Source organism: Plectrocnemia conspersa, unplaced genomic scaffold (assembly GCF_051122295.1).
Source record: "Plectrocnemia conspersa isolate PC_06_02 unplaced genomic scaffold, ASM5112229v1 ptg000014l, whole genome shotgun sequence".
Taxonomy (NCBI): domain Eukaryota; kingdom Metazoa; phylum Arthropoda; class Insecta; order Trichoptera; family Polycentropodidae; genus Plectrocnemia; species Plectrocnemia conspersa.
In genome coordinates, this window is record NW_028277178.1 from 27,844,983 (window position 1) to 27,864,229 (window position 19,247).

The 19,247-nt window shown below is 34.5% G+C and overlaps 3 protein-coding genes across 9 annotated transcripts; 2 read left to right on the forward strand and 1 right to left on the reverse strand.

Annotated features, from left to right (window-relative positions):
- The first annotated feature begins 1,229 nt into the window (after positions 1-1,229).
- Positions 1,230-16,213, forward strand: LOC148226680 (murinoglobulin-1-like). Of its 7 annotated transcripts, none has more exons than XR_015812203.1 (24): positions 1,230-1,411; positions 4,299-4,513; positions 4,663-4,735; positions 4,797-4,965; positions 5,074-5,205; positions 5,268-5,431; positions 5,494-5,695; positions 5,758-5,883; positions 5,946-6,140; positions 6,204-6,437; positions 6,500-6,772; positions 6,845-7,076; positions 7,144-7,598; positions 7,668-7,956; positions 10,611-10,723; positions 10,792-11,205; positions 11,270-11,522; positions 11,926-12,066; positions 12,140-12,288; positions 12,348-12,575; positions 14,366-14,504; positions 14,572-14,704; positions 14,838-15,019; positions 15,082-16,213. XR_015812203.1 is itself a non-coding variant. In XM_088203418.1 (24 exons), exons 1-24 carry the CDS (start codon positions 1,332-1,334, stop codon positions 15,238-15,240), a joined length of 4,746 nt encoding a protein of 1,581 aa, XP_088059544.1. In that variant the 5' UTR covers positions 1,230-1,331; the 3' UTR covers positions 15,241-16,213. The 7 variants fall into 7 exon arrangements, 3 of the variants coding, with proteins under 3 accessions (XP_088059544.1, XP_088059545.1, XP_088059546.1); XR_015812205.1 differs by having other exon boundaries at positions 11,926-12,062; XR_015812204.1 differs by having other exon boundaries at positions 11,926-12,062; positions 14,366-14,500.
- Positions 14,706-16,959, reverse strand: cpa (F-actin-capping protein subunit alpha). The gene has a single exon (XM_088203439.1). The coding sequence runs from the start codon at positions 16,162-16,164 to the stop codon at positions 15,277-15,279; it is 888 nt and encodes a 295-aa protein (XP_088059565.1). The 5' UTR covers positions 16,165-16,959; the 3' UTR covers positions 14,706-15,276.
- Positions 16,960-17,783: 824 nt separating this feature from the next.
- ND-B14.7 (NADH dehydrogenase (ubiquinone) B14.7 subunit) lies at positions 17,784-18,435 on the forward strand. Its single transcript, XM_088203440.1, has one exon. It carries the CDS (start codon positions 17,816-17,818, stop codon positions 18,350-18,352), a length of 537 nt encoding a protein of 178 aa, XP_088059566.1. The 5' UTR covers positions 17,784-17,815; the 3' UTR covers positions 18,353-18,435.
- The last annotated feature ends 812 nt before the right edge of the window (positions 18,436-19,247 follow it).

A 19,247-nucleotide genomic window follows, 5' to 3' on the forward strand; every position in this document is an offset into this window, starting at 1 on the left:
TGGCAAACGGGTGCCGCCCATACTGAAGACTGATGTTATAACTATTGTTCTGTATTTCTTTTATGCAATAGAAATTATTATTTTTTATTTACATTTATACATCGCATGTAAATAAAAAATGTATATGAAAAAATTGAAATCATGTAATTTTACTAGCACATGCCAGATAAATTATTTCACTGGTAAAAATACATATCTACGTATTCCGATATGATTTAACTAAATGACATAATATTTTTTTAAATATATCTGGTATAGATTCTAAACTGTATTTTTTTAGATTTTTTTTGAGGGATAACCTAAAAATTCTTGATTTTGAATCAGGGATGACATTCCATCTTACAGGGGGACGGCAAAAGTTGCCCAGTCAATGGTTGTTTTTTAATATTTAGATTTTATTAAAGTTCATAGTATTTCATTAAATGACATGCATTTTTCTGGCCAAATTCAAGGGGGGGGGGATGTCCTCATCTGCCCCTCCTCTCAAATAACGCCCCTACATTTGCGCCGATTCACTTCATTACAAAGTTTAATGCAAATTCTTTGTACCGTCATTATCAAAATAAAGAAATCGCCGAGCGTGACAAAATGCGTCGTCGGAAACAAACTATGCGTCCAATATGGATAACAGTTTTATTAACATAGCATTTTTGTTTATGACAAAAACAACAAGGTTATATTTAAATGTAATTTAATTTTATGCTGTAATAATTATTACAGTTGATGTTAATTTCCGGGATCTAAACTCTAACGTCTAACGCAACATTAATATTCAGCTACATTGAATTTTTATATTAACTTAAACGAATTTTAACACCCACTATTTCCGAAAACACTATAGTTTTGCTCATGAACCAAAATGAGCTACTTAATGATCGTTTTACAAGCTAAATCATCGAGATATTTACGACGAATACGTATCAAGAATGTCGGTCTAATCTTGTATTTTACGTAGGTTTCAAAATAAACAAATATTTTTTTACCAGCCAAAATTCCATAACAATGAACCAATCGCTTATAATAAGATTTTTTATTCGTCAATACATACATATGTATATTTTTAATAAAGCAAGTTAATCTTGCCGTAGTTTGACACCGAACAATAGTTTTGTTGAACTTTTTTTATTTACTTTATGATGACGATTATAATAATTGTTTTCGCAATTATCGGTGAGTAGCGTAATGATGACCTCAATGAGTTCAATTTCAAGTCCAGCGTGTGTACAGTTAGTATAGCGCAAGTCTCTATTTTATCTACAAGTGCAGAAGGTCAGTCGCTGAGCAGAGCTCGTGTTTTAAAAAAGAGAAGAGCTTAACTATTCGCCATCGAGATGTTATCAAAGACAGTTATGTTCCCGATCTTGGTTCTCATTCAATTTGTGGCCGTAGGTCGTTGTGTATATTTCAGCAGGTAAGTTATAGATTTTCCAACTATATTTTTATGTCGTCTCTGAATGACCCTGAACCGAATTTTTTCGTTACTGACTTATTGTTAATATAAAAAAAACAATATAACATGCATTAAAACTAGTTTTTAGGCAAGTTAACCAGTTTTCGTTGTAACAATAACACATGTATAAATTCGAAATAAAAAATATAGCTCTATTATAACACATAAGTTAAATTGAACACCATTGAAATATTATAACATGGTTTGATTTTATTATGTATTATAATAATAATACATAAACTTTACTTTAAAAAATAAACTTAAATTATGGTATTTTTTTATAGATAAACCCACATAAATGTAATTGAACTGTATAAATTTATTACACTTTCTCTACATTGTATATATAATAAACAATTTTTATTAATAATTTCGTCATTTTATCAGTAATTTAGTTATAATTATAATTTAATGATTAATATATTTTATATGTTTGTAAACATGTACTGTGAATAATAATAATAAGTCTTGTGAGTTGGATAAATCTGTATGAAATTTTGCCATACATCTTGTAATTAAATTTCCAATTGCTGGGACAATCCATAATCGTTGGATTTTATTTGTGCAAGACCTGTTAAAAAGTCAAACATATTAATACAATAGATATTAAACACAAAAGCCTGTTAAAAGGTCAAACACATAATATAAAATATTTAGGAGTAATTGTAGATAAAATTGAAATTTTAAGGAACATTGTAATTACATATTAAAAAAATAGAAAAATAGGTATATTATGCATCTAGGATGAGAAATATGATAGATATAAACACAAACAAATCTACAATAGTATTATATTGCCCGATTTTAATTATTGTGCAATAATATTAGATAAAACGATGTTGCGAAAATTACAAATTTGGGCAATGAGAGTAGTTTTAAATAAAAATAGATTATCTAGTTGTAGAAGTACGATTTATAGATTCGAATGGTTAGATATTCAAGAAATATTGAAGATGTATGTTTTAGTATTTATATATAAAAAATAATATGTTGCCAGACCATTTTAATAAGTATTTAATAAGATTTAATGCTAGAAATAGAGACAATTTAAGGATAGTTAGGTGCAAGAAAACGAGTACGGCCAGGGGAATAATGTACAGAGGTGTGAATTTGTAGAATCATATTCTTAGAGCAATCAGCAAAAATAAAAATATAACGGGCTTCCCCAATAGAATAAAAAAACAACTTCGTACATTAAGAAATAAATTATTACATTGAAGACTTTTCTATGTTCTGTTTATGTTTATATTATGTTTTATATGTATGTTTTGATTAAATTTGTTTAGTGTGTAAACAATTTAGCTAAATAAATTCATATTAATGGATTTGTGTCCATAAAAGCAGAGCGTTTTTTTTACGCAAAGACGAATTGACGGGAGCAATAGTGTCAACGCAAATTACAGAAGAATGTGCACTTAAAACCGTCAGCCACGGATATTGTCACCGACAAGTCGTCATTATTACTATTTCAAACGAAATTCAGCTACTCCGATGAGTCAAAAAGCATATTTTGTTGTCTATGTACTAGAACTAGACAAATCAAAGATTCTATTTCCGCCCCAAATCAATTACATTGGCCAAAGGATCGAGGAATAGTAATAAAGCTAGAACTCTTCCACTCTTCTTCACTTTCATTTGGAACTTGACTTCCGATTTTCTACTTCGCTTCTGAGTTTGAATATCACTTCCAAACAGAGCTTACCCCAAATCGACTCAGATAATAACTCGTTTTGGTCCAGCCTTACAATCACTCACAATCTTCAAGAGTGTTTCAACATATCATTATTGCATTATTGTAATTTAAAATTTATTTATTTAAAAACTTTGTAATTAAAAATAAACACGTATATCAACTAGATACAGCACATAATAAAATTGAAATTATTATATATTATTAATAAATAAGGATAGAGCAGTGGTAAATATGTTTTTATAAACAAATAAGATCAAGCACAACACATTAAAAATGTTTTTGCTTATATGATTCATAATTAATTTTACAAATAAGCCACATAAACAATTAATAATGCATTTAAACAAAGTATGCATTATTTTTTTTTCTTAAACACATTAAATATGGATATTAAAACATGTATAGCCAAGCTAAATAAAGATCTGAAGACTTTACTCAAATATACTCAATACCTCCCTCCAACAAAAATACGGAAATTTTCACAACTGTACACTAATAATATATACAATTAAACACAAAATGATCTGTTGCTTGAGCTATTTCAAACAACATTATTCATGCTCAGCTGATTTTAGGTTCTAGAGACGCATCTTTCATATCCGTCTTTTTCAACTTTGATTGTATAATTAAAGTTTTTGTAATTTATGACTTTTAATATTGATTATATGAGTTTTCTGTTTCTGTTAATGCAATACTTTCATCTCTAATAAATAAATTTCAATAAAATACAGTATTTCTTGTTAATTTTTACGGGTTGTCAATTCGTAGAAAGCGATATTTTTGACGTGCTTTTTTATGATGAAAACATATATAATATACGTATAAACCGTTATTATTATGTTTTATAAGAGCCTGGTACTCTACTAATACGCTATTATAGTCACATAATTCACAATTTTATAATATTGGTATTTTCTAAGGTTCATTGTGTCATTATTTATTTATAACAACGTCTGACATTACTTGTGACTAGAATCTAGGCCTACCGGTGTCTGTTTAGCTCTAAGCGCTCATTAATTCGCGCTTTGCGTTTAAACCTTGCTTTTTTGTTAGTGTAATTTACACACTCATTATTTAACTAAATTATTTTTATTTATTGTGTTATTACATTTTATTTACAATTTTTTATATTAATAGTATTTTATTATTTTAAAGCAAAGAGGCAAAACATTTGTTTGTCTCTCCTTCACGGTTAGTCTCGGGTTCATCCAACAAACTATGTTTTTCACGCTTTGGTTCTGCGGTTTACGGCAATGTCTTAGCACATGTAGAACTAAACCCTGTAGCATCAGGCAAAGAGAATCATTTTCTGAACAACAACCATTTCAAGCAAAAGTACATAACAAGAACAAAAAAGTCTTTTTCTGAAGGTAATACTGATTTACTGTATTAATTCCTGAAACCGAGGAACTAATGGTTATATAATAAATCAAACAAATATCTAAAATATAACCATTAGATTCTCCTTCACTTATTTATCATATTACTTTAACATAATTCATGTAAATATAATATATAGGAAATGGAGGTTGTTTGGACTTATTCGTACCAAAAACTCCTTATAGAAAAGCAGTTCTATATCTAAAAATCAGGTAATTAAAATATACTTATTTATATCGAAATTATTTTATTAATAATTATTTTTTATTTAAGATTTGATAAACTATACAACTATGAGGTTGATACTTACAAAAATGTCACAATTCAACACAACGGAAATATAATTGTGATACAAACAGATAAACCGTTGTACAGGGGTGGTGAAAAAGTTATGTTTAGAGTAATACAGTTAAAGAATGATTTATCTACTTTAAATACTCAGGTATGTTTTTTTAATATCATTATCAATAATTTGTATTGACATATGACTTTTAGGTATGTTTTTTTTTAATATCATTATCAATAATTTGTATTGACATATGACTTTCAGATCTATAAAATCTCAATTGAAGGTCCGTCTGAAATATTTGGCAATGCTATTAAAATTATGCAATGGTATAACTCGAGTACTAATATGGGAGTTTTACAAAAGGAGCATAAATTGGATAAATATGCACCTAAGGCAAGCATTTATTGACTTACAAAATTGATTATGATAAGTTGTGATTATTTGTAAAATTGTAGGGAGAGTGGCATATTATAGCTGAGACAGGAGGACCTAATGCTGTTAGTGTTGAGCAAAAGTTTTACGTAGCCGATTATGCCCTTCCGCGCTTTAATATACACGTGGATTATCATAAGAATGTTTTGTTAACTTTCAGAACGTTAACTTGGAACATCTGCGTAAAGTAAGATAAAAAGGCAGCACAAAAACTAATATATGAGTAACTAAAATATTTTTATGTAATAGATATTCACACGGTGAGCCAATGCTAGGACTTTTAAAGATTAGCGTTAAATCTGACGTTGTACGTTCGAAAATAGACAAGTTTGAAACATATATGAACGGATCGTCTTCATGTCTTGACCATGTCGTTGACACAAATGTTCTTGGATTTGGAAATAAAATGCATAACAAGCCAAAGTTGATCATAGCTGATATATCGTTTAAAGTGTGTAAATTAATGATTGATAAAACTTTCATGTGAAGTGATCATAATTTTTATTCAAACAGGAACTAGATACAGGTATGTGGAAAAACCATACGACAATATCTAAAGTTAAGTATCACGCCGTTGAAATTGAATTTGTCGATAAACACAAGAAATTTTATGCTCCTGCTATATCGCGAAAAGTATATGTAAGTAACGATTTTATTATGATGTTACAAGCGTAGAGTATAATAAGATAATATTGTTTTAGTTAAGAGTCACGAATTGGGAAGAAAAAATTGTCCCATACGCTAAGGTTCGGCTTTGTGTAACTTTGCCGACGAACTCTCAACGTCTTGAAACCATAATTAATGAATGTACGGAGAAATATACTAACTATAAAGGAATAGCTACGTTATCATTTATGCTGCCTTTAAATTACAACTCAGATTATATAAATCTTAAAGTATAGTGTAAAAAATATTTATTATATAAATAATTGAGCAATTTTAATAAATTTATATTCTAGGCCTCTGTATTTGAACATCCGTTTATTAGTAATGAGCTTATACAAAATGCTACATCATACGCAGATGTTTCAATTACTTTAAACATGAATCGCAACAATTTCGGTTACAATATGGAGATCGGTCAATCGATTAGCAAAGTTTTCAGCGCTAGACTTGGTCCTATAAGAGCGTTTCCGATATTCTTGAAACTCAGACCGGAAGATGTAGTAAAACGTTTAACTATTCACTATTTAGTAGGTATTATAACTATTTATCTATGTTTATTTACTTTGTAATATATTTATTATTTTTGAAGGTGATAACTAGAGCTGGAACTTTATTCCATTGGGGCATATCTTCACAATGTGTTAATCCAATGAACGACACACAAAACGATTCGAATTCAATTGAAACTGAATGCAGCGATCAAAATTATGCAGAAAATGGGATTTACACAACAATGTTACAAGTGAAAGTTACACATCAGATGTGTCCATATAGTTATCTGATCGTATATTTCATGACTTCGAGAGGAAAATTGATCGTCGCTGATAAGAAGATCAATTCTATTGTTTGCTTTCCTAATAGGGTGTGTATATATATTTTGCAATTGATAAAGTTAATATTTTAGAGTATAGACAGTTTGGTTTAATTGATTCAGATCATTCAACGGTGGATTCCAAATAAAACAACTCCAGCAAATGTTACTACTCTTCAATTATCATCGACGAAGGAAAAAGAAGCGTTATATTGTATGGTCGGTGTTAAAAATGTTGCCCTTAATCAAATTGCACCAGCTAAGTCAGTACAAGATGATATTTTAGATAAAATAAACTATTTTATGGAATCTAGACGTAACAATATTATATTGGATGAAAACTTGTGCTTTCAAGGTATGTAATATTAGTTAAGAAATTATAATATTGCTATAAAACCCAAACAAAATTTAAACTATTTCAGAATTAAACGATAAATCTGAATTAAAGTATTACAGTGATATTTTGGATATATTTTATTATTCTGGACTAACATTATCAACTGATATGATACCAGGGATTGATCGATGCTCAAATATTAACGATGATATTGATAATCAGTTAGGAGAAATATCAGATGTGTCCAACAATAAAAAAACGAAAGAGAGAGTCTACTTCCCTGAAACTTGGCTGTGGGAAGCTCACAGCATGAATTCCAGTGGAATATTAGAAATTCCAGTGACAGTACCAGACGATATAACGACGTGGGATAGTCAAGCTTATTGTATAGGTCGTTCTGGTTTCGCAGTGTCATTTAACGCACAACTACAAGTCTTAAAGCCTTTCTTCATAGACTTGATTACACCGAAAAGCATCAAGAGAGGAGAAACTGGACAGATAATCTTCAAACTTTACAATCATCTAAAAGTTGATTTACCGGTGAGTGTTTAAAATTTGAAATTACAATTGAAATGAACGTCAACATTATTAAAACGCTTATTAATGTAGATTAAAGTCGATATTAAAGCGACGTCTAAACAGACAATCTCTCTTGAAGACAATGGTGAATATTGCGTATCACCTGAAGAAAATTTCGTAATTTATTTCAATATCAAAGGAGAACAGTTAAAAGTGATCAATTTGACGGCGACAGTGAATGTGGTGAACAACAAAGGCTGTCCAGAAATTAAAAATAAAGATGTCTACAACAACTATGATAAAATTGTCAGACAAATTAAAGTTTTGCCTGAAGGATTTCCGGTGGAAATTGAAAAGTCGGCGTTCATATGCACTGATGGTAAATATATACATATATAAAGTAGTATCTCTTACTTATATACAACACAAATATCTTTCATCTGAAAAGTTAAGATTGACTAAACCGATATCGGTAGAGATTTTTCTATTGAATTGGAAAATTATACAGAATGTTTTAAATTATATCAATAGATTCTGTAGACCGCATCTGCTGACTTGTTTGACATAAAATTTCACATAAATATACATAATCACTGTCAGCAGATTTTAGTGAACCAACGACACTGTTTTCGTCTGTGTTGCTCTATTTTGTCGCTCCGTCGAGTATTTCGCTCGTTCTGAAGAATCGCAGGTTTATAATTTGGACAAGGACGTCATTTGGGGTGATGGGCGGGTGAGGGTATTTGACCGCCCTAGAAAAATGCTTGTCATTTAATGAAATACTATAAATCCTTATGAAATCAAAATATTAATAAAACAATCGGACTGCCCAACTTTTGCCCCCTCTGAAAAAATTTAAAAAAAAAACAGAAATTCTCGGGTTATCTCTCAAAAAAAATCTAAAGTAAACAGACGCGAATCTATCCCGAAAATATTATTCTAAATATATTATTTCAGTGATATCATATCGGAATACATTTTCACAGTTAGATATATATAGTTTTACTACTGAAAATATAGTTTATTTGTCAGTAAAAATATTTAATATAAATTTTTCTATACATAGTATTATATATATTTACATACTTATCATTATTTATTTACATGCGATGTATAAATATTACAATGAATATGTATTTTTCAGTCAAGTTATATATTCACTAGTTAAATCCACATACATTTTTACCAGTAGATATACATACATTACTAATAGCGAAAATACAATTTAACTGATAGGCGCCAGTGAATTTATATGCTGCTCTAAAATGTCTACGAAACTCAATTTGACAATTGTGAAACGGCCATTTGTTGTTAAAACCGAAACCTAACTTACCTAACGTAAGTTCTAGAACATTCTAAAAGTCTAAAATACACACTAAACCAACTCATCTCTCAGATGGGGAGGAAGCGGAAAAATAAGTACAGACAGACGTCGCATCTAGCATATTTGTTCATAGTTTGTCTGCGCTATGTTTTATAAATATGCTATCCTTACCAATATTACTACAGACTTCTGATATGAGATTATTGGTCAAATGGATTGGAATTCTCGGTAACGATCGTTCCCACTGCGACGGTACGATTTTATTGCTTTTGACGTGGATTTTTGACTTCTGAGAAGAAGTCAAAAATCTTTCATTCGATTCTTACTTATTTTAAGTAGTAATATTGTTATAAAAAGTCATAATAAAAACAATCACTGACTGGCCAACTTTTGCCCCCCCCCCCCTGGAAAAAAGTTAAAATGATGTGCCTGAATTTGAGTCATCTGCTCTTTTTCCTCTTAATCAACGGCAACTTAAAAGTATTTCATTATATTCACAACAGTGCAGATTCGCTGTCTTGATAGAAAGACCTGAAGTCGTGTACGTGGTTGATACTTTGCCAAGTATCACATTGTTACATTTCAAAATCTTTTTGCTTGGTGAAATCACCTTTTAGTTTAGGCGTAAGTTGTTAAGGGGTAAAAGTACAATAAAACGGTTTTTATGTACAATATTAAAGTAAACAGACGTCCTTCTTTAAGGAGGATTGTCCTCTTGAAACTAGCATAATTAAACAATAAAACTAGTGAAAACCAGTTCACTAACCTGTTGGCGCCCATCTGTTTCCCTTTCCCCTTCCATCTCAATGCTCTCCTGTCCCTTCGTCCACTTGCAGTGTGTATCTAAACTCTATGCAGTACACGTGTCATTGTGCTCCGAACTTTGTGAAGCTACTTTTTAGTTACAGTGTCACTCAAGTGTTTTTTAAACGAATATGGCTTCCTGAAGATATGTTAACTCACCGGATTATTTTTGCTGTATTTGTGGCAATTTTTCTTTAAAAAACAACAATAAAATGTTTCAGATTTTGTGGAAAAAGTGTACTCTGTTTATTTTGGCATGAAATTGGGGGATCTGTACAAGCCTTGGGCTTAAAGTTTGTTCGATTTGTATGGAAGAACTGAGGCAGTGCTTTTATGGTAAAAAGCAATCTTTTCACTTTGGTATAGTAACGGTTTGGAGGGAGCCAAAAAATCATTGTGATGAGTGTTACTTTTGCTCTAGTAATATGCAAGGTTTTAATCTGAAGAACAAAAAGGAGATTTCATATTCTAAAATTCCGTCACCAATACGACCTGAAATACCTGTTCCATTCCCTCCAGATACACTAGAACATATTTTAGACGATATCGAAACACTGCCCAAAACATTCAGCGATGACGGTAGTAGTGATTAATATGATTCTGTCAGCAATGAACTAAAACTTTTCACCCAATCCGAGTTAAATGACTTAGATCTTCTTAAGGAATCTGCAGAATTTTTAGGTTCCAGATTGAAGGAAAAAAAATTGAAGCATGCGTTACACGCGTTCCTATCTCTCACTCACTCTCGTCACTTAACACGTGAGCGAGCGAAAGGGAAAATATCTCACCGCACGCACCTGGTGTATATAATATATTACTTTTATATTATACTTTGGTTATATCATAGTTAATATTATGTATGTGTATTGTTAGTTAGGTTAACTCTTTAATTCTTAATTTTTTAGAACAAACAAATCAAACGGAAATTTCTTGGGTGTTCGAAAGGGTCGACAGCGTCAACAACTCTGAAAGTATGATTGTGTCCTTCGCCGGTGACATCGCTGGTCCGATGACTTTGGTAACTTTTAATATAACGATATGCATACTTTACTGGCTTTATTAATATCTTTAAACTTCATGTGTAAGAGTGTCGTTTTTAAGAATACAAAGAATTTGTTATCTATGCCGACTGGCTGCGGAGAGCAAAACATGGCTTTGATAGCTTACAACGTCGTCACTTTAGAATACTTGACGATGAAGAAGCAAGCGACAAACGACGCGAAGAATACGGCGATGAATAATTTGTTATCTGGTTACGAAAGGCAATTGAACTATCGCAGGTCGGATAACGGTGCTTTTTCAGCTTTCGGCAACGACGACGAAAGCGGTTCCACTTGGCTGACGGCGTTCTGTTTAAAATATTTTTCCATCATGTATCACAAATGGGGTATCAATATAGATAAGAAGGTTTTAGAGAAAGCTTTAAAGTGGTTGGCGGAGAAACAACTGGAAAACGGATGTTTTCAGAACGAGGGAAAAGTATTCCACGAAGAGATGAAGGTTTAAAATGAAATATAACGTATATTTTAGATCTCCGTTGTAATGAAATCATTAAACATTGCAGGGTGGATTGCTCGATGATACTTCCAACATCGCTTTAGCGTCTTACGTAGCGATATCGCTTATAGATTCAAAGATGCCATCTTTAAAACCGGCGGTGATTGAGAACTTGCTTTTTTGTCTGACGGCGTTGAAACCCGAAGATGACAATCGAAAGGTCTACACGTTCGCGTTGGCAGTTTTAGCACAAATCAAGATTGAAAAGTATCGCAAGCAGAATAGAGGGAATTATAAAGTTACACATAGAAAAGGAAATGGTAATTTTTCCAGTTTAATATCGAAGGCTGTTTGCAAAGCTAAAAAATAATAAAAAAACTTGGTGAAATTATGCATTAATACACATTTCGTCATGCCTTGATGTTATAGTAAAAAAATATTCTACTTCCCATTTCATTGTAATTTTAAAGCTAGTCGTTTTAACTATCTACTAAAAAGTTGTGATTATTATTTTCAGGGAAAAAAATACATACTAATCTTCCGAAATTTCCGCTCAGTACGATAAGATTACGATGCGATTGTAATTCATGTTTATAGTATAAGCTTTAGTACTTATATATAAAATTACTTTTAGTTTTTGATATTATTATTTTCGGTATATTTATTTGTTAGTTCTTAATGTACTTTTAGTGTTAAATATATTTTTTATTACGTTCAATATAGAAAATGAATTTCGGCAAAACCTTCCGAATGTCAATTTTCCCGGCCGAGAAGATAACTTCGTTGCCAAAGGTTCAGTCTACTCTGTCTCTCTGTTGAAGAAGATGGCCAAAAGAAAGGGCGATATGATGTGGTGGGAGGCAGGTTACGATCGCCGAGTCGACAAATTGTTAACCCGACTGTCCGATCGATTGTTGAATATCGTTCATAATTTCAGAATCTCTCCCGGTATCTATCGAGACCACCGCTTACAGTATTTTGAGCTTATTGGAAGTGGGCGGCGTAGAAAACGTCTTAGATGCTGTAGCAGCCGCTAGGTGGTTATCGTTGCATCGTAACCAAGAAGGAGGATTCTTATCAACCCAAGTAACGATTGTATACATATACAGCAAGAGTGCTATAATTTTATAAAATATTAATTTTAGGATACGTTGGTGGCTATCGAAGCTTTATGCGCTTTGAGTAGAGTGATGCCGAATAATCCGCCGTCAATGAAAATAACCTTGAAAGGACCGAGGAGAACATGGAACATAACTTTAAAACCGACGGATATGCAAAACTTGTACAGAAAGACAATCAAATCGATTAACAATCTGAACGCAACCAGCGAATTGAAGGTCACCGCACAAGGAAGCGGATGCGTTTTTATCCAAGTAACTGATAACTTTTATATCAATTCGCTAAAGTCAACAGAAACGAAAGATAATCCTTATCTTTGTGAGGGAAATGATATGTAATGTCTAAAATTGACCTAATGTAAGTTCTAAAACTAATTATAGTTTTAGAACTTTCATTAGGTCAAGTCCAAAATACAACTAAGCCAATTCATCTCTCGGGGGGGAAATAAGCGGAAAAAGAATTACAGACAGACATCGCATCTTGCACATTGTTCCAGTTTATCTGCACTTAAATATTAATGTTTTAAAAATATGATAGCTATTCTTACTGAAATTACTATAGACTTCTGATATGAGAGGACTGATCAAAGTATATTTAAACCAAATTTTGATCAATAGGAGGGCGCAAAAAACAATTATCCCTTCTCAGAAGTAAAAAATTCACGTCAAAGGCAATAAAATCGTGTCAGCACCATCACAATTTTATTGTTTTTTTTTTTTTTTAAATTTATGATATTTAATTAAATATGAATCTAAACGACACAGAAATATTATAAAGAGCTGAAATGACATCCCTGATTCTGAATTAGAAATTATCGGGTTATCCCTTAATGAAAATCTAAAAAAAACTGTCTCAAATTAGAGTTCTCAATTATTCGAATATTTAGTATTCAAACATATTTGTAATTTTTTTGTTGGTTTTTGTCGATATAATTTTATTTAACCAAATGGTGGAGAAAATCAACTAATTGGCTAAAACGAGTATTTAGTTAAAAAATAATTATTGGTTAGTAAAAATTATTTTAATACTTTTTGAATTGTGTTACATATCCATAGCACAATGCTGTGCGAATTACTGATCAGTGAGGGCCTCAAAAGGAAAAGGCATTTCAGCTTTTTCAAATCATCAGAATTAAGATCAGCTGCGATTGAATTAATTCAGAAAAAATTATGGAACATTTTAAATACATAATTTTATCTAATTTATTGCATATCTATACAAATAGCTAATAATAATAATGTTTGGAACGAATTTGATATACGTAAAGATCGAATTTGTATTGGCGTTTTTTGTGCGGATTTGCGTATAAATTAAATAACTAGAAATAAAATAACCGCAATCGAATCATTAAACTGATTAAAATATAATTTTTGTGTTTTAAACAACAAATACAAAAACGTAAAACAAGCTTCACAAAAATTTGTGACACACACCCGTTATTGAGATAAGCATAATAAAGGGTGGGCCTTTCTGACATTTTGTTTCATTCAACGAACGAATTCTGCGAATTTCAGTCATAGTAGATACAGCAGATAAACATTATTTTTTGTTCAGAAGGAGCGTCTCATTGTTTCGTATTCAGAAACAAAATAAAGGCACATCAAGACCTTATTGATATCGATTTTTTAACTATTTAAATTAACCCTTTCACTGCGGCAGATATTTTTGCACACCATTTCGAAATTTGTTAATACGTGGGGGCACCTATTCATGCCATATTTTTAAAAATATTATGGTTCAATATTATTAGATTTGGCACCTTTACTGACGATATTTTTAATGACTTCTATAGAAGCCATCCGCGGTGAAAGGGTTAATATGATATTAGTAACACCTGTGACTAAAGCGATAAATAAATTGGTTACGGTAAATACACAGTTAATGCGTGTTTTTGTTATATGAAGTTGAAATGATGAAACGCACAAATTTGTGCGCACGGAATTTAATGTGTTCACTCGCTCCTGATCTGTCCAATTATTTAATATATTGCTCATTTTTTTAATGTAGAAGCGACGGCAATAAGCGTTGTAATGTTTTTTTTGAGGTCACTCAAAGATACAACAAGCACACGAACCCGGCCAGTACTTCATCTTTTGGATTATACGCGGCCGTTAAAAATCAGCAAATATTGGAATGCGACTATGACCGTCGGAGGTGTAAATGTTCGGTGATTTTGAATGTAGGTAAAAAGAGATGCGTCTCTTTGGTGGCGTTTACGTTGCCGTCTTAACGCCGATTCGCTCGCTCCAGATCTGCGTGTCCTGGAACGACCGCGCCGGAGAGAGCTTCCCCGAGATGGCGATGCTGAAAATCGAAACGCCCGTCGGCTACGTCGCCGATCTGTCTAGTATGCGAAGTCAACTGATGGAGAAAAGAAACACGAGTTAGTAATATAACTATTTAATTCCACGATAAACATATTAGTTTACAAATATATTTGAAATAAAGAACGTTTAGCTTATTTAGATATATAACAATAACTCGCGTTTCGTTCGACGCTTAATACCGTTTTTCAGTGTTGAGAAGGATCGAAGAGGAAGACGACGCGCGAACGACGCACGTTTATCTGTCTCCGACGAGTGCTGCGCCGCCGGGCGAGTGCTACGGCGCGAGGCTGACCGGCTCCGGGACTCGAGCGTCGTCCGCGACGGTCGAGATCTACGACTACTACCGACGGCCGCGGTCGTCGCGAACGACGGTGAGCTCGGGAGCGAGACGGCAGCGAGGCGCGAGAGGAGCTGACGCGGTTCTCTGTTACAGACGTACGCGGTGGAGCCTTGCCGCGGCGGGGCGCCTTCGAGAGGCACTCGGAGCGCGGTCGACGAGCGGTTTCTGAACTGGACGGTCGTCGATTCGGAGGCGGATCTGGATCTCCCCGACGGCGTCGAGGGAAACGCGGAGACGTGGGTCGCGCAATAGGAGCGGGTCCGTCGTCGGGCGCCTCCGCTTCGTCCATCATTGGCTCTTGAGCTCCTTGCCGATGCCGTAGGACACGATGCGCGTCCAGTCGATCTTGGTGCGCGTGACGGGCAACTGGCGGCGCAGCGCCTTGAAGGTGGTGTCGCTCATGGTCTTGTAGTTGTCGGAGATGGCCGCCTGGTAGGCGGACTCGGCATCGGCGATGAGCCGCACTAGCTCCTTGGCGACGGAGGCCTCCGAGCCGGGCGCGACGCGGTGCGAGGGGGACTCTTTGCTGCTGACCAGCTGCACGTTGCCATCCTCATAGTAGTGCACCTGGACCTTGAGCACGCCGCGCAGCTCGCCGCCGCCGTCGGGGTCGAGCTGCGCTGACCACACGCTGCGCCAGCGCCCGTTCCAGTAGTTCTTGGGCTGGAACTGGTGGTCCTCGAGGCAGGCGACCAGCGACAGCGAGCCTTCGGAGGGGGGCTTGAGCGCGAAGACGGCGCTGACTCCGTGGCGGTAGCGGTCGGCCGCGTACGCCGACACCTCGCGATCCAGCGCCGCCCGCCACGGCTCGGCCGCCGCCTCCGCGCTCCCCGGCTGCGGCTCGTGCGGCAGAAACTCGGACCCCTCCTTGCGCAGGTGGTCGTACTTGAAGGACTGGCGGCCGCGCGGGTCCACGAAGCGCCCGCCCGCCAGCTCGTTGTGCTCCGTGACGAGCGCCTGCAGCTCGCAGCCGGGCACGCGCACGGGCGTCAGCTGATCCTTGTTGTAGCGGGCGAAGGCGCCGCTCGCGCCCTCCTTCAGCAGCGCGTCGTTGTTCAGCAGCACCCGCACGTCGTTGAACACCTCGTTGAACTCGCCCGGCGGCGAATGCAGGATGAAGTCGGACGCGATGCGCACCTTCTCGGCGAGCGCCGCCTCGTCCTCGCCGTCGGCCATCGTCGCCGTCGCCGTCGCCGTCGCCGCACACCTACCTACCTACCGCCCCGGGGGGGTTCGCGAGCGCACCGCGACGTCACTAACTCGCTAGCGCTCGTTCGCGAACGTCACCGCCCTAAAACGACTTGTACCGATACAAATAAAATACAAATAATTACTAAAACCTCAATTTATTTATTTATTATTACTATTATTGTTTTGTGAAACTTTGTATTTCCCTTAATGTGCCAAATGAAATATGCATTACTGTGCCGTTTATTATACCTATTCACATGCAAAAATAACTAATTTTATATTCACAATATTCATTTATATCGTTTTAATTATTCATAGCTAACTACTACATGTAATAATAATTCAAATTTACTTGTTGAGCTACTGGTGTTATATCGCTTTATCAGAGAATTTCGCAAGAGAGAGATGATTTTAGTATATTTTCGTCTTAACCAATATATTGAATATTTTTACTTCGTTAAATAATTTTAATATTAACTTATTTTAGTTTAAATAGTATTTATAGCGGTTGCTGAAAAATATAATTGATTTTGAAGGTTAACTTCTCTCGGATAACGAATACGTGATTGAAATGTTCAAATCGGAATCAGATGAAGATTATTGCAATTACGAAGTATGTACTTTTCACGTTTACATTTTAAATTATAATTTATTATAAAAGCAGTAGTAACAAATTTTCATTACATACATATATCAAATATTCATATCAAATATGTCTCATTTATCGAAGTGTCAACATTTTGTTATGATAAAAAAATATGACAAATATATATTATTTTGCAGGAAGCTTTTTATATATTTCTTACTAGTACATTGAGGGCCAACGAGCCTGAAATACCGAAGGATTTCTTAAAGGATAAGTTGAAAGAATTGTATAGTAGTATGTTTGGTTTTACTGATAACATGTGCTTGGCGTCTTGTGTTTCAAAATATTTCACACGTTTCTGTTACTCAGTACAAAAGTTTTAAATACAGATAGTGAAAGCAGCAAAAACAAACGACCACCGGTGAATATTTTTTTTAACAGAACAAAAGGTGGAGTTGATCCAAGACACAAAATGACTAGTGCATGTTCTTGCGTACGGGTGACAAGGCGGTGTCCATTTATGGAGCTTACATGTTGTACAAGTACAATTACTTGCATTAGATGTCAACACAAGCCGCCGCTGTGTCATTGTTCATATAATACATACAATTAAATTTCAAATTACAATTAAATCAATTCAGAATTATTCATGATGTGTTCAATGTTGTAACCTACGTTCAGATAATTAAAAAGAATCAAAATGTTGAACTGTTTATATTGAAATTATTTGGAATTACGATACAATATTAGTGTATTTTAATTAGATGAGCTTAATAAAGAAAACCAAATGATAAAAAATAGTAGTTTTGCCAGAAGTTATTGATTTAGTTGATATGTTGTTCGGTGTATCATATATTATAGAAAACAATCGCAATAATACATATTAAATTTGCTATTAAAAATGAAAAAATAATTATTAAATAATAATAAAATTATATTTGTTATCATTACCTACCTAAATAATATTGTAATACAATACCGAAACGAATGGTATATCTGAATATTTTTTTGCAGTGGCAACTCTGCGCGAGGCAGCTGTCAGGTTGTGCAATGGAGTTTTACACCCAAGGGATTTTTCCCACTCCGCCGAGACGATGGAATTATTACGCGTCTCCCGAGGGACAGGACCTTACGATGAAGCTGCTGGCGACTAATCACATCGCGTTCGGGTTGTCGGCCGCCGGCTGCATCCTGGACTACATGGTGTTCACGAAACCGAAGACGGTGGCGCACGCCCTGGGCAGGTTCTGCATCGTGTCGGTTCCCGTCTTCGGAACCGCTACCTTCTTCACCACCGCCACGTTCTTGTCCACCAACTTGCGCGGAAAGGACGACAGCATAAACTATTTCATAGGTGGGCTCTCCTGCGGGACCATCTGGGGCTCCGTGTTCAAGTGCGGCTGGAAGGGCACCTGGATCGGAATGCTTTTGGGTGTGATCGGCGTGGCCAAAAAGCTTTGCGTCGACAACAAAATCGAAATATTCCCCATGCCCAAGCGGAGAGAAATAGGTACCATTTACCGCAACGATTATACACTCACCCGCGAGTATCCCAGGAACTGGACTTCGGATCCCAACGAGCGTTGAAAAGCAACGGATAGACTCCGCAAATAGCTAGATTGTTATCCTTTATTATTTTCTAATTGTAAATAAACGCTATAATTGATTCATATAGTCTATTCTTTCTATCTCACCAACGTATACCTAAACTGACCTTTTTTCATTAAATAATGTATATTTTACAATATTTTTTGTGTCAAACGTTTTCAAAATGTTTATTTCGTTCAGTAAGGTATCTGATATTTTGTTTAAGGAAAATAATATTTTATTGGTAAAATAATAGCTAATTATGTCTCAAAAATTATTCAATCTTCTGCTTTTGTTTAATATCTCAAATGGACTAAAGTATTTACTTCAGACGAAAAAAACATTTTTTTATTACGTAATAAATCCAGAAATCTTTGGCAACAAAGGGTTAAAAAAATAGTTTATTTCGCACTAAGAGTTGAATCAATAGTATACGTAGAAAATATTTCGAATTCTTATGATGAATAGCTTTTATCTTGTTGCATAACACTTTTGAGCTGCGCTGCAAAATTAACCTGTTTTATTCCTCAATTATTTAAGTTAATTGACTATATTTGCAATAGACAAGCCTAAAATGTCATTGATTTTTGTGTCGTATATGATTATATTGACTAGTATTTTAATACCCGGCTCCTCCTGGGATTTCGATATTTTTGGATTCATATGATTATGTTACACAATATGGCATTTTGTCTTTGACAGTAAAATAGATATTTTAGCAATATATAAAATAATTATTCCATAAAACGAATTGTTTGTGCATTACTGTTGGACAGATTAGGTGCGAGCGAGCATTGGCGAAACAGTAAACACTTATGAATAACTCTGCAACGAATCCCTTTCCGAAGATTTATCTTACATAAATGCACAAACAATTCGTTTTATGGAACAAAGT